Source organism: Garra rufa, chromosome 25 (genome assembly GCF_049309525.1).
Source record: "Garra rufa chromosome 25, GarRuf1.0, whole genome shotgun sequence".
NCBI classification, from domain to species: domain Eukaryota; kingdom Metazoa; phylum Chordata; class Actinopteri; order Cypriniformes; family Cyprinidae; genus Garra; species Garra rufa.
The window spans coordinates 911,462-927,719 of record NC_133385.1 but is presented as its reverse complement, the minus strand read 5'-3'; the positions used below and the strand labels follow the sequence as shown (position 1 = coordinate 927,719).

The window sequence follows — 16,258 nt, the reverse complement described above, 5'->3', positions numbered from 1 at the left end:
TAGTTCAGCCTCACTATAATTTGATTTCTTGCGCTCCTTTTTACTTGCCATTGTCACAGAGTTTTTGCTTTAGGAATGAGCTCATTTTATATGTTAATTAATTAAGCAGGGGCGTTTCGACGGCGGAACATTCAGCTGCACACAATTCCACGATCATTTGTGATTTATAACCGAATGACTGGCGTACGCATGGATTTCGTGGTACGTTCGTTTTCTCTGAATCGCTCTTACGATCAAATCAGGAAAGTTCTTAGATAAAATCAAGGATGGTTTTTACGCAAGTCTTTATAAATGAGGCCCCAGGCCTTCTGTTTTATGGTCAGATCAAACAAAAATTGAATTTTTTGGCCACAATGATGTAGCCTTCATTTGGCGTAAAAAAGGAGAAGCCTTCAACCCTAAGAACACCATCCCCACTGTCAAACATGTCAAACACTGTCAGACATAGTGCTGGGAACCTGATGTTTTGGGGTAGTTTTTCAGCCGATGGAGCAGGGAACCTAATCACAGTAAACGGCACCATGAAAAATGAGCAATAAGTCAAAATTCTCAACTACAACATCAGGCAGTCTGCAGAGAAACTTGGCCTTGGGCACCAGTGGACATTTCACGACCCAAAACACACAGCAAAAGAGGTGAAGAAATGGTTAGCAGACAAAAACATGAACGTTTTACAGTGGTCCAGCCAGAGTCCTGACTTAAATCCAATTGAGAATCTGTGGAGGAGCTAAAGATCAGGGTGATGACACCTGAAAGAGTTGGAGCTCATGGCTAAAGATGAATGGGCAAAAACACCAGTGGAGACATGCAAAACACTGCTCAGCAATTATAGGAAGCGTTTGATTGCTGTAATAGCCAATAAAGGCTTTTCTATTATTTATTGAGAAGGGTATGAATAATTTTGGACATGACACTTTTTGTTCAAATGTAAATAAATTATGAGTCATTTTTTTCTACAATGATGCCTTTTGTCTTATTATCTTTTGGGAGAAGCCTGTCTCATTTCCGGTCAAAAAAAACTTGCTGGTTGAATAAAAGTAACTTTAAGTCAGAAGTTGGCCAGGGGTATGAATAATTTCGGGCTTGACTGTACATCACAGCACATGTCCAGAGCATCAGCAATATGGATATTAAACATGAAATGTATCATGTGCTGTAATGGTCAGACATTAATGTCCGCTCGTGACCCCTGTGTGTACAGTAGCGTCTGTCTGTGTCCATCAGAGTCACGTCTGTCTGAGAGGATCATGAATACGTCTGTTGTTTGCCGGTGACGGGATCTTCTGGATGGAGAAGTCATGGTCTGGATATTGTAGTGTGTGTGTGTGTGACGTCATATATTCACACATATCCCTCAGCTCAGCGTTTCTCATTGATGAACTGGTTCCTGGAGGACCGCGTCTCTGCCGTTCAATGCTGTTATTATTCCAGCTGAAATTGGTTGGTTGTTCAGCTGAGTTTGAACACAAAGCACTTTAACACGCTGAGTCAACACACCAACAACACTGAAGGTCAGACCTGATCTACTGCATGAAGAAACCACTCGCTACAAACATCAGCTACATGATTAATGATGTTTACACTCACGCTTCTTTAACCGCCTGCTGTTTTCTCTCATCAAGGTCATATTAAATTAATCAGGCAGTAAAGACATTTAAAATCTGACCAAAGATTTCTATTTCAAATAAATGCTGTTCTTTTGAACTTTCCATAAAAATATTGAGCAGCAGAACTGTTTTCAACATTAATAATAATCTGATATCTTTCTTGAGCAGCAAATCAGTATATTAGGATGATTTCTGAAGGATCATGTGACTCAAGACTGGAGGAATGATGCTGAAAATCCAGCTGCGCATCACAGAAATAAATTACAATTTAACAGATATTCAAATTGAAAACAGCTGTTTGAAATGGTAAAAATATTTTTACAGGTTTTACTGTATTTTTAATTAAATAATTGCAGCCTTAGTGAGCAGAAGAGACTCTTTCAAATACATTTGAACATTTTACCGACCGCAAACTTGAACTTCCAGAACAAAATTTGACAGTTTACTCTCTCCTTTGTCACCCAAAATGTGCATGTCTTTCTTTCTTCAGTCGTAAAGAAATTATGTTTTTTGAGCAAAACATTTTAGGATTTCTCTACACATAGTGGACTTCAATGGTGCCTGTGTGTTTGAACTTTGAACCAAAATGCCGTTTAAATGGGGTTTAAAGGACTCTAAACTGTGGGTCTTCAACCGCGGGTCCGTCAATTAATGTTTGATCACAAATAATTTTTTTGTCACAGAAATTAAAACATGGGTAAAAAAAACATCAAAAAGTCGATTTTAAATATAGCCCCAGTTGATACTGTAATCAGGACCCGCTCCAAACTCCCGAACTGAATCAAATGATTCGCAAACATGCTCCAAACTAAATCAGATGACTCACAAACACGCTCCCAACTCCCGAACTGAATCAAATGACTCACAAACACGCTCCCAACTCCCGAACTGAATAAAATGACTCACGAACACGCTACCAACTCCCGAACTGAATCAAATGACTCACAAACACGCTCCCAACTCCCGAACTGAATCAAATGACTCACGAACATGCTACCAACTCCCGAACTGAATCAAATGACTCACGAACATGCTACCAACTCCCGAACTGAATCAAATGACTCACAAACACGCTCCCAACTCCCGAACTGAATCAAATGACTCACGAACACGCTACCAACTCCCGAACTGAATCAAATGACTCACGAACATGCTACCAACTCCCGAACTGAATCAAATGACTCACAAACATGCTACCAACTCCCGAACTGAATCAAATGACTCACGAACACGCTACCAACTCCCGAACTGAATCAAATGACTCACAAACACGCTCCCAACTCCCGAACTGAATCAAATGACTCACGAACATGCTACCAACTCCCGAACTGAATCAAATGACTCACAAACATGCTACCAACTCCCGAACTGAATCAAATGACTCACAAACACGCTCCCAACTCCCGAACTGAATCAAATGACTCACGAACACGCTACCAACTCCCAAACTGAATCAAATGATTTGTGAACACGCTCCCAACTCCCGAACTGAATCAAAGGACTCACAAACACGCTACCAACTCCCAAACTGAATCAAATGATTTGTAAACACGCTCCCAACTCCTGAACTGAATCAAATGACTCACAAACACGCTCCCAACTCCCGAACTGAATCAAATGACTCACGAACATGCTACCAACTCCCAAACTGAATCAAATGATTTGTGAACACGCTCCAAACTCCCGAACTGAATCAAATGACTCACAAACACGCTCCCAACTCCCGAACTGAATCAAATGACTCACGAACACGCTCCCAACTCCCGAACTGAATCAAATGACTCACGAACACGCTCCCAACTCCCGAACTGAATAAAATGACTCACGAACACGCTACCAACTCCCGAACTGAATCAAATGACTCACGAACACGCTACCAACTCCCGAACTGAATCAAATGACTCACAAACACGCTCCCAACTCCCGAACTGAATCAAATGACTCACGAACACGCTACCAACTCCCGAACTGAATCAAATGACTCACGAACACGCTACCAACTCCCGAACTGAATCAAATGACTCACAAACACGCTCCCAACTCCCGAACTGAATCAAATGACTCACGAACACGCTACCAACTCCCGAACTGAATCAAATGATCAGCAAACTGCTAAAGTCCCAAACTGAGCCAAATGATGAATGAATTTTTAACAAAGTTCAGGTAGATGTAAATGCCCATCTGACTCTGCAAATCCATCAAAATAATATACAATAACTGCAAACAACTAATGAATTGAGATTTTGTCTCAACATGTTGATTTTTTAAATGCATAAAACTGAAGTTTAAATATCAAATGTAATATACAGATGCATGTGCAACAATATTAATGGCCATAATTCTGATCTACTGCTAATACATAGTAGAACAATTTAATGTATTCCTAATCATGAGAGAGTTAGTTTGTAATAATATTAAAGTACATACAGTAAAAGTCAGTGGGGTCCAGTGTTGTTTGGTGTGTGTGTGTGTGTGTGTGTGTGTATGTGTGTGTGTGTGTGTGTGTGTGTGTGTGTGTGTGTGTGTGTGTGTGTGTGTGTGTGTGTGTGTGTTTTCCATGCACATATCCTCATTCTTCTCTAATGGAATGATCACATGACTCCAGCAGGAAGCAAAAATAATTACCTGTAATGTGGAAAGATGTGATGATTCCAGACGGAGAGAACGGAAAGAATTGGTAGCGAACGAATGATGATAGCGAGTGGCGCCATTAACTGATATTACACTACAACATCAGCTAAACACAGTACCGCGGTATTCTCAGAGGAGCATGTAAATACCACAGCTTCATGTTTCTGTAAATCGATTCCGGCACTGATTCTCCTGCAGTCGATGTGTGTTCATAACACCGCAGACTGAGACATGATGGAGATCTACAGGAGTCTCGGTGCTCAAATGAGATCTTAAAGAGACACGTGAGTGACTCTCAGCTCTTTATTGTGTGTGTGTGTGTGTGTGTGTGTGTGTGTGTGTGTGTGTGTGTGTGTCAGTGTGAGGAGATTTGAATATTAAATAGCTGATTATCATGGTCATGTGACTGTGTGTCTGTCGTCTGCTGCTGAAATGGGGTGTGAATCACAGATGTGTGTGTGTGTGTGTGTGTGTGTACGATTAAGTGGTTAAGATCTCAGTTTGAGCTCATGAAGATTCAGCCGTCTCACATGAGAAGTGTTGCTAGGAGACTGATCACATCCTGCCTGTGTGTGTGTGTGTGTGTGTGTGTGTGTGTGTGTGTGTGTGTGTGTGTGTGTGTGTGTGTGTGTGTGTGTGTGTGTGTGTGTGTGTGTGTGTGTGTGTGTACCTGGTATTCATCACGTTATGGGGACCAAATGTCCCCACAAGGATAGTAATACCAGTAGATTTTGACCTTGTGGGGACATTTCTCAGGTCCCCATGAGGAAACAGGCTTATAAATCATGCACAATGAGTTTTTTTGAGGAGGTAAAAGTGTGCACAATCTCCTGTGAGGGCTAGGTTTAGGTGTAGGGTAGGTGTAGGGCCATAGAAAGTACGGTTTGTACAGTATAAAAACCATTACGCCTATGGAATGTCCCCATAAAACATGTAAACCCAACATGTGTGTGTGTGTGTGTGTGTGTGTGTGTGTGTCATAATCCAGCTGCTGTGTGTCGTCTCGTGTCGCTGCTAGTTAAGGGGATGGTTTTCACCCATGTCACTGGTAACTGCTTGATGTTGATCCTGAAAGCACAAAAGCTTGGAGTAATTAAAGGATTACTCCACTTTCAGAATAAAAAGTCCTGATAATGTAGTCACCCCCTTGTCATCCTAGAATGTTCATGTCTTTCTTTCCTCAGTTGCAAAGTTTCTTGAGGAAAACATTCCAGGATTTCTCCCCATATAGTGGACTTCTATGGTGCTCAATGGATTGAAGGTTAAAAATGCAGTTTAAATGCAGCTTCAAACGACTCTAAACGATCCCAGACAAGGAAGAAGGGTCTTATTTAGCGAAACAATTTACTATTTTCTAAAAAAAATGTTTTTTTTTTTTTTTTTTACTTTTTAACCTCAAATGCTCATCTTTTCTAGCTCTGTGATGCACATGCATACTCTATGTACTCCTACCATCTAGTTTTCTCCTCCAACTTCAAAATCATTATTTTTTGACGTTCCCTAACTGAGATTGGGTAGACAAGACAAGCATTTGCGATTTAAAAAGCATATACTTTTTTATTTTTTTTAGAAAATGCCAGATTGTTTTGCTAGATAAGAACCTTGTTTCTCGGCTGGGGTTGTTTAGAGCTCTTTGAAGCTGCATTTAAACTGCATTTTGACCTTCAATCCATTGAGCACCATTGAAGTCCACTATAAGGAGAAAAGTCCTGAAATGCTTTCCTGAGAAAAATTTATTTCTTTGCAACTGAAGAAAAAAAGACATGAACATCTTGATTCTTGACAAGGGGGTGAGTACATTAGTAAATTATCAGGATTTTTTTTTCTGAAAGTGGAGTAATCCTTTAAGATTTGTTTTGATGTTTCTGAAAACAGTCTCTTCTGCTCAGCAAGGCTGCATTTATTTGATCAAACATATTGTAAGAATGTGAAATATTGTTATGTTTTAAAACAGCTGTTTTCTAGGTGAATATCTGTTAAACTGTAATTGATTTCTGTGATGCAAAGCTGCATTTTCAGCATCATTACTGCAGTCTTTAGTGTCACAAGACTCTTCAGAAATCATTCTAATATACTGATTTGCTGTTCAAGACACATTTCTGATTATTATCAATGTTGGAAACACTTGTGCTGGCCAATATGTTTGTGGAAACCGTGATGCATCTTATTTTTTCAGCAGCTCCTGATGTCTGAAGATCTCCTGTAGTTCTCCATCGTCGCGGCCGTCAGCCCACAGCCATGAGACACACGTCCTGCTGCGTCCTGCTGAGCCTCTCGCTCGCGCTCGCCTGCCGCTGTGAGTATCAGACACACATCAGACCATCAGCGATCACTGAGCAACCTTCAGCTTCACTCACTCTCATCACAAACACAAGATAATGCCCTTCTGGTTTACAGAGATTCTTTATTTGATTGATTTTTTGTTGTTTTTCAGTTTAATTATATGTATAGGTCAATGAAATCCGCTGTTAAAAGTTCAATAAATTGATAAAAGCAATTTTTAAAAGTCAGTGCTTAATTGTGTTAAGAATTCAGATTTAGAAACAATTCTTTATTTTGTTTATTATACATTGATTTTTATTTGTTCCTCATTAGATTTCCTAGTACTTCAGTTGAAACTGTCAATGCAAACTTTGAAGTTGGCTTGAGAAAGCTGGGCCAGAAAGTAAAAAAAAAAATTGGACAAAAATTCCAAGTTTTAAAAGTTTTAAGTTTGAGGGTTTTCAGTCTGAAATCAAAAATCAATCAAATGCACTGTAAACATGACCTATTTCAAAGTTTTCCAAGTTCAATAAATGCACAGTATTTCCAATTCAAAATCATGTTTAATAACAGTTCAAATGTTTATAACTGTAAATTCATGTTTCCAAAGTCTCAGTGCTGCCCATAATATGAATATTTGTGTGATATTCCGTCATAAAATCTTTAATCTGAACACTGCAGGTCATTCTTCAATCAGAAAGATGCTCAAACACAGGTGTTTGCAGTGATGTGCTCATTTGACTCTTACTGTAAACTCAATCCGGCAGAAATAAAGAGACGCATTCAATCATTCTGGGATGTTCAAATGAATCAGGACTCAGAAACTCATGTTTTTTGTGGTTCTCTTTCAGTTCGGTCAGTGTGTGCTGATTTCCCAGCAGTCTTTGGAGGTGAGTACAGCACAGAGACACTCTCAACCATTGGTTTACAATGCTATTTATTACAGATCATATCCCATAATATGAAACACATTACATTTTAAGTTCAGGCAAACATTTCTATTTACATTTTTCTGGATTAGATTTTAATAGTGTTGTAATTTGTAATCATTCAAAGGAGACGCTAATGATTTAAAAGGGCCCTGTGAAGTTTTTTTAAGAAGTCTTCTGCTTACCAAGCCTGCATTTATTCGATCCAAAAGTACAGCAAAAACAGCACAATTTTGAAATATTTTTGCTATTTAAATGAACTGTTTTCTATTTGAATATATTTTCAAAATGTAATTTATTTCTGTGATCAAAGCTGAGTTTTCAGCATCATTACTGCAGTCTTCAGTGTCACATGATCCTGCAGAAATCATTCTAATATTCTGATTTGCTGCTCAAAAATACATGTATTATTATTATTATTATTATTATTATTATTATTATTATTATTATTATTATTATTATTATTATTATTATGTGCTTATTATGAGCTCAGTTTCAGGTTTCTTTGATGAATAGAAAGTTCAGAAGAACAGTGTTTATCTGAAATATAGAAATCTTTTGTAAAATTATAAATGTATTTCATCACTTTTGATCAATTTAAAGCATCTTTGCCAAATAAAAGTATTATTTTCTATAATTGGATACTGACTCTAAGCTTTTAAATGTTACAATGTAAAATGTTACAAAAGCTTTTTATTTCAGATAAAGGTTTCTTTTCATCAAAGAAACCTGAAAAATTTACTCAACTGTTTTAAATACTGAAAAATATTAATAATAATAATACAATGTTTCTTGAAGGATTGTGTGACACTGAAGACTGCAGTAATGATGCTGATAATTCAGCTTTGCATCACAGAAATAAATTACATTTTAAAATGTATTCAAATATAAAGCAGTAATTTTAAACAGTAAAAAGTTTTGCTCTATTTCAGATCAAATAAACACAGGTTTCTTTAAAAGACTAACCCTAACATTACAAATCTGACTGGCAGTGTATTTCTGGAATGCGTTTTTAATTTAAAAAGAATGTCTAATTACTTAAATGCATAAAAATGTAACAATTTAATCATTTATTTATTGTGTTTATTTTATATTTTTATATTAACAATAAAAGGAACATTTGATTTTTTTATTCTTTCAGAATTTTTGCATTGTCCATTTTTAATTTGTCAGGATTTGACCTTATTTTACATAAGTATTGCATAGTAAGAGTCACTAAATTGAATTGATGCAAAAAGAATAAAAACAGTTACTTGAGACCTTTATACCCTGTTGCGAAATGAAAGCAGTTGTTTGTTTTCCAGAAAGGTTCAGTTGTGTGAGAATGGTTACAGTGATTCAGGGCTCTAATAGAGACGCGGCGTCGAGGAGCAGGGCATTGTGGGAGATCAGTAGATTAACCGTCTCTGACGGCCCCCACCCGTTCTCCATCAAAGCCTCGGGAGCCCGTTTGCCGATTCCTGGAGAGACTTTGATCTCTGCGCGACCGCATGCGGTTTACGAACCTTACGTCAATCAAACGCCTGTGATCCACCCACAATGCCTCACTCAGAGCAGTTCACCAGCAGAAACACTGTTACTACAAATGCTGATTTCATTCATGTCAGAGTTGCATTTTGTTTTCATATGTGATGAAATTATGACGTTTCCAGATAATGGGATTCATTACTGATGTCAAATTTCATTGACGTTTACCGCGGTAATATATTTGACAAATGCTGATGTTTCTGGATCAGGTCAGTCTCTCTGTGATTCTCTGCTCACACTCATGAAATATTCACGCAGAGGCTGTGTTCGACTGGACGCTGAAGGAGGAAACTGGGTCAAAGGGTCAAGCGTAGGTCACAGGGTCACTCAAACGCTGCGTTAATATCAAACATCAGCATAAACGCTTTGTGATAGATTATGATGATATTCAGTCAGGTTTGACTACTCCATTCAACAGAACGGAAAAGTTGCGGATCAGTAGGATTTTTAATGTTTTTTTAAGACTCTTCTGCTCATCAAGGCTGTGTTTATTTAATCCAAAATACATAAAAAATGGTAATATTGTGAAATATTATTATAATTTTATGTGAATATATTTTAAACTGTAATTTATTCCTGTGATCAAAGCTGTATTTTTTGCATCATTACTGCAGTCTCCAGCATCACATGATCCTTCAGAAATCATTATTCTGATTTATTATCAATGTTGGAAACAGTTTATAATTTTTTTTTGGAACCTGTGATAGTTTAGGATTCTTTGATCAATAAAAGGATAAAAAGAACAGCATTTATTTAAAATAGAAAGGTTTTCTTACAATATACACTACTGTTTAAAAGTTTGGGGTCTGTAAATGAAAAAAGAAATGGATACTTGGATTCAGCAAGGATTTTTTAAGAAGAGACAAATTTTTTCATGCACCTGTCAAATTTGAGATTTTGGGCTTTTTTGTGTTTTAAAGTGTTTTTTTCAGACTAGTGAAAAGAAAACATCCAAAAGACACTGTTAAGTGTTTCTTTTATAGCACTTTATCTATTTGTGTCAATAGATTTAAATTACAATACAGATTTTAAAGGCCAAGAGTGTTTTCTCCTCCACTGAGCCATAAATCTCCACTTCAGCAGCACTTACACACACCACACTAACATTTGTGTTCCTGACTATATCCTGAAGGCTTTTAAAGAGGGATTTGTTTATTTATCATTTGCTTGATTTTATACAACTTTTATTCATTAAAAAACAAAATATATATATATATACTTTTCTGCCTAAGTATTTTCTGAATTTTTCTTCAAAATAAAATAAACAAGAATTTTGAAACTGACTTCATCCAGTGTTTAGATTGTTGTTCTAGAAATGTATGCAAATGAGCACATATTTCATTAAACAGTGGCTCATTTGCATATTCACACCTAACATTTTAGAAAACTTGTAATACAAAAAATGTTTGCAGTTATCAAAGTAATCAATCAACTGGGTGAGTAAGATGATAACTATTAAGATATTTATATACCCTATTCACCCGCAGTGGCTCGCCTTAAATTGATTAAATGATAGCATCGATTTACATTGTTAGAAAAGATTTACAGTTTTAATAAATGCAGTTTTTTAAAATTGTTATTCATCAAAGAATCCTAAAAAAAAGAATCACAGGTTCCAAAAAAAAAAAAAAAAAGCATTGATAATTCTAACAATAAATCAGAATATTAGAATGATTTCTGAAGGATCATTTACCGCTGAAGACTGCAGTAACAGATGATGGAAATTCAGCTTTGCATCACAAGAATAAATTACATTTTAAAGTATATTAAAATAGAAACCATTATTTTATAATGTAATAACATTTTGCAATATTACTGTTTTTTCAGTATTTTTAATCAAATAAACTGAACCTTGATGAGCAGAAAAGTCTCCTTTAAAAAGCATAAAAAAATCTCCCAGAATATATATACTGATTGTAACATTTTTTGTGCACGTGTTTATTTTAGTTACATTTTTAGCAGTTTTGTTGTATTTTTGTTATTTTTTTGTGTAATAATTAGTTGTTGTATAAGTTTCGTTTTTTTCTATTTGGTTATTTTAGAACGTCAAGTTAAACAGTTAGAAATAGCTAATTGAAAGTATTTTTGTATCTACATTTTATATTTCAAGTAATATTTATTTCAGGTAGTGCTTTTTATGGTTTTAGTTTTGTGGTTTAGTTTGTTTTAGTTAACGACAATATAAGAAAAAGAGATTTTTTTTTTTCCAAATTCAGTATGATTTGAGTCCAGTAATGCAAACCCCCCTCATATTTTATTCAACATGTCAAGTATTCATACTTCATGAAATAATTAGATTTAGTCCCTTTAACCTATGCTGATTGTAATACAATTAAAAGGCAGCACGTAAAATAATGTGAAAAATTAAAAAAGTACAGTATAAATGTTCATAAAAATATGCTTCAGTTAAATAAATATGATTCCTTGTTTCAGCAAGATTGTCCTTGTTAACTCTCATGGCTGTGTTTGAGGTTTGTCCGGTGGTTCGGGGACGCTCCGTATGATCATCAGAGCCGTGGACGAGTTAATGAATCAAATTATGAGTGAAGCGCTCGTGAATAATTAATATCTGATCAGACGCAGACGAGAAACCAGCGTCAGATGAGTTTGATTCATTTGCACTGGTAGGTTTCCTCATTTACTGTCCCGTCAGGAATACAAGTCGTTTTATCATCTGAAATGTGCAGCCACTGATATTCCACCACAAATTAACATTCATGCTGAATGAGGTTCAGGAGAGGGTTTCACTTTATATAAATTCATCTAGGCTTGGCGTTCAGAATAAATAGCGTTTATAATGAATGCCACCGCAATTTATGTTTCCCTGTTTTGTTGTGAATGGTTAAATTGAATTATTTTGCTGTGGAGGGAAGGTAACCAAAATACATGTTTATAGAATTACAAAGCTAGTGTTTCTGTTTATTTATATATATTTCTGAATGTAATTTTAAAATGTGAAATATATATCAAATGTAACTTAGTTTTTGTTTTTTTTTATTAACTTTATTCAGTTTTTTTTCTTGCCATTTTTGAGTGTGTCTCACAATTTAGACTTTATTTATTTATTCATTTACTGCATTCAGAATTGTGCAATATTAATTTAGAATACTGCGAGTTCTTTTTCTCCTTAGACCTGAACTTTATAATTGCAATTCTGTCTTTATATCTAGCGATTTTGACTTTATAACTCACAATTGTGCATTTATATCTCATAGTTCTGAGAAATAAAATGTATTTCTCAGAATTGTGAGTTTATATCACACATCATATAATCTTGCAGTTCTGAGAAATAAAGTCACAATTGTTTGATATAAACTCGCAATTTTGAGAAATGAAGTCAGAATTCTGTCTTTTTTTTTCTCCTCAGAACTGAACTTTATTTCCTGCAGTTGTGCGTTTATATCTCACAGTTCTGAGAACAAATGTCAGAAGTTTATATGACAAAATTCTGAAAAAAAGGTGAGCTATAAGCTTGAAATTGCAAGAAAAAAAGTCAGAATTGTGAGTTTATATGACACAATTCAGAGAAATAAAGTCACAATTGTGCGATATGAACTTAAAATTCTGCAAACATGAGTCTTTCTTACAATTTTGACTTTATAACTCGCAAATTGTGTTTATATCTCACAGTTCTGAGAAAAAAGAGAGAATTGTGAGATGTAAACTCAAAATCGCAAGAAAAAAAGTCAGAATTATAAGGTTATCTCACAATTCAGAGAAAAAAAGTCAGAATTGCAGGTTTATATGACACAATTGTGAGTTATAAAGTCAGAATTGCATGCTATAAACTCACAATTCTGAGAAATAAAGTTGCAAGTGTGTGATATCAATTGCAAGTTCTAAAGTCAAAATTCTGAAATATGAACTTGCAATTATGAGAAATGAAGTCAGAATTGTGCCATATGAACATAGAAGACTTTTTTTCTCCTCAGAGCTGAACTTTATCAGTCGCAATTGTGTTTATATCTCACAGTTCTGAGAGAAGTAAGAATTGTGAGATGTGAACTCAAAATCGTGAGAAAAAAGTCTAAATTGCGAGTTTATATGATGCAATTGTGATTTTATATCTCGCAATTCTAACTTTATATCTTAAAGCCAATTGTGCGTTTATATCTATCAGTTCTGAGAAAAAAGTCAGAATTGTGAGACGTAAACTTAAAATCGTGAGAAAAAAGTCTTGTGACTTGTGAGATGAAAAGTTTCAATTACCTTTTTTTGTTTTGTTAATTCAGTGGCGGAAACGGCTCCCATATATTGTGAGATATAAACAACCGCGAAAGAATAAAGACTGAACTGTAAGATAAAAAGTTGCAATAAACTTTTTAGAAATGTATTCGCATTCTTATTTTTTAAACTCAGAATTAGCAGAAAGAAGTCAGAATTGTGAAATTCACATTTGCCTTCTGTGGTGGAAACAAACTTCCATAGTATTTTAAATGAATTTCAGTCAAACTCTGTTTTGTCCTCCTCAGAGTGGAATTATTCAGCGGTTTGTGTGTTTGACAGTGATGTTGGACTGAGGCTCTGATTTGATGGGACTCTTGTTCACATTAGAACTGAATTCTGCAGTATTTCTCCAGGATTCTCCTGATATCTCAGAGGTTTCTCCTACAACTATAAACCGAGCCAAATGAATCTAGTCTAGTCATCTCCTGTGATCTGGAGATATAAGGCCTCTTTCTTAAGAGGAGCATCTCCTGTATGTTTGTGAGAAAGTGCTGAGATCTTCAGGAGGTTAGCTCTCATGGTCGGTGAAGAAGCGCTGGTGTTCATGAGTTATTCATCGGCATTAATCGCGGCGAGTCCGTCTCTGATGACTGATATCCCAGCATGCACTAATGGAGCTGGAAATGAGCGGCAGAATGGACTGCCTTGACTGTCCTAATGCTGCTCTTATTATGCATAATTCATCTTTATAATACTCCGCCTGTCTCAGAAATGAAAGTTCTGATGGTATCGATGGATGGACTGTAAAATGAACTGATGTTTGCAATCCACTCTTCATCGTTTTGTTGCGTTTTGTCATTTGTATCAAAATAAATCTTACTTATCCCCAACTTTTGAACAGCAGTTTATAAAAAGTATGCTCAGTTTTCTTATCTTTTGTTTATGTGAACTCCAAAGGGTGCTGTATTAAATATGTATTTAATCTGTTTTTCTCTTGTTCTGTCTCAGACGAGTCGTCAGGTTTCGGGCCAGTGTTCGAGGAGCAGCCCGTCGACACCATTTTCCCTGAAGAGTCTCAAGAGGACAAGATCATCATGAGCTGCAGGACACGAGCGAACCCTCCGGCCACATACAGGTCACACACACACACACACACACACACACACACACACACACACACACACACACACACACACACACACACACACACACACACACACACACACACACGGACATGACCAACAATGTATGATCTTGAGATCCATCTTTTCCCACTGAGGACAACTGAGGGACTCATATGCAACTATTACAGAAGGTTCAAACACTCACTGATGCTCCAGAAGGATAAAAAACATGTATTAACAGCCATGGGTCTTCTGGGAAACATGTATCCTCTGTAGCTTCTGAAGGGCAGTACTAAATGAAAATAATATCATATTTAGGCAAAATAAGAAAGATGTAACCATCCTCATTCCATTTAAATGTTTACACCCCTGGCCCTAATGCATGGTTTTTCCTTCTTCATCCTTCTGGTGAGTGTTTGAATCTTCTGTAATAGTGTCATAGGAGTCCCTCAGTTGTCCTCAGTGTGAAAAGATGGATCTCAAAATCAAACAGTCGTTGTTGGACAGGGTTCAAATACACAAAAATGCTGGAAAACCAAAGAATCTGTGGGAGCTGAAGGATCAAGTCAAGTCCAAGTTTAGTAATAACAGTCAAATAACTTTCTTTATTTTTGTAATTATTTTTCTTAAATGTAAAATTACACTTACAAAAATTTACAGCTAATGTACGCACCTCGTTCATTCAAGATGTTCATGTCTTTCTTTCTTCAGTTGTATGTTTCAGGAATGTTCTCCATATAGTGGACCCGAGTTTGAACTTCCAAAATGCAGTTTAAATGCAGCTTCAAAGGACTCTAAATGATCCCAGCCGAAACAAGCGAAACAATTGGTTATTTTCTAAAATAAATTACAATTTATACAATTTTTAAACTCAAATGCTGGTCTTGTCTAGCTCTGTGATGCGCATGCGTACTCTATGTACTCCAGTTCAAGACCGTTAGGGTATGTCTAAAAACTCCCATCTCATTTTCTTTTCCAACTTCAAAATCATCCTACATTGCTGCAGAAGACAGACCTAGTGTTTACAAAGTGAATGTGCAAAGAAGATCAAACGCCCTTTACAAAAAAGGTAAAACAGCGATGTAGGACGATTTTGAAGTTGGAGGAGAAAATGAGATGAGAGTTTTTAGACATGCCCTAACTGTCTAGAACTGGAGTACACAGAGTACGCATGTGCATCACAGAGCTAGACAAGACCAGCATTTGAGGTAAAAAATTGTATAAATTGTAATTTATTTTAGAAAATAAGCTATTGTTTCACTAGATAAGACTCTTCTTCCTCGGCTGGGATCATTTAGAGTCCTTTGAAGCTGCATTTAAACTGCATTTTGGAAGTTCAAACTCAGGGCACCATAGAAGTCCACTATATGGAGAGAAATCCTGAAATGTTTTTCTCAAAATACATAATTTCTTTACGACTGAAGAAAGAAAGACATGAACATCTGTACATTTTTGTTCTAGAAGTGAGCTACTCATTTAAATGCGAACTTTCAAATTATTACTGCTGAAAATGTTTCCATGTGTGTATATATATATTTCTGATGGTGTGTATGTGTGTTTTTATCAGGTGGAGGCTGAACAACACAGAAATCGTTATTGGAAATGACGATCACTACAGTCTTATGGGAGGAAACCTCGTCATCAGTTTCCCCGACAAGAGCAAGCATGCTGGGAACTACTCGTGTCTGGCCAGCAATGAGTTCGGGACGATCGTCAGTCAGAAAGCCTCTGTTCAGTTCGGATGTGAGTGGCTCTTACAGAAGAGCTCTATTAAAGCTGTTGACTCGCACACACTCAAACACACACAAAGCTGTAATTGTTCTGAGCTTGACGGATATTAATTTCTGCTGTCAGACGTCTGAAGCGTTTGTGCGGTTTCTGCTGAATTGTGACTCTAAAGTGTCCTCTTTGCAGTTTTACTGCTATTGTGTGAGAAAATGATGTGCGAGTTAATTAAATTCTGTATGTGGTGTTGTCCTGTTTTAATTCACATTAGGCAACATTTTTATAC

General features: G+C 36.3%; 1 protein-coding gene across 4 annotated transcripts in view; it reads left to right on the top strand.

Moving 5' to 3' along the window:
* The window catches only part of cntn1a (contactin 1a), a 74,624-nt gene that overhangs the window by 33,792 nt on the left and 24,574 nt on the right, over positions 1 to 16,258 (top strand). For 2 of the 4 annotated variants that reach the window (XM_073831751.1, XM_073831749.1), the window contains exons 2-5: positions 6,418 to 6,534; positions 7,352 to 7,390; positions 14,132 to 14,258; positions 15,815 to 15,990. In XM_073831751.1, the coding sequence (XP_073687852.1) occupies positions 6,477 to 6,534; positions 7,352 to 7,390; positions 14,132 to 14,258; positions 15,815 to 15,990 (400 nt within the window). In that variant the 5' untranslated portion in view covers positions 6,418 to 6,476. Of the gene's footprint in view, positions 1 to 6,414; positions 6,535 to 7,351; positions 7,391 to 14,131; positions 14,259 to 15,814; positions 15,991 to 16,258 lie in introns of all 4 variants that reach the window. The other 2 variants (XM_073831750.1, XM_073831748.1) reach the window with 1 other exon arrangement.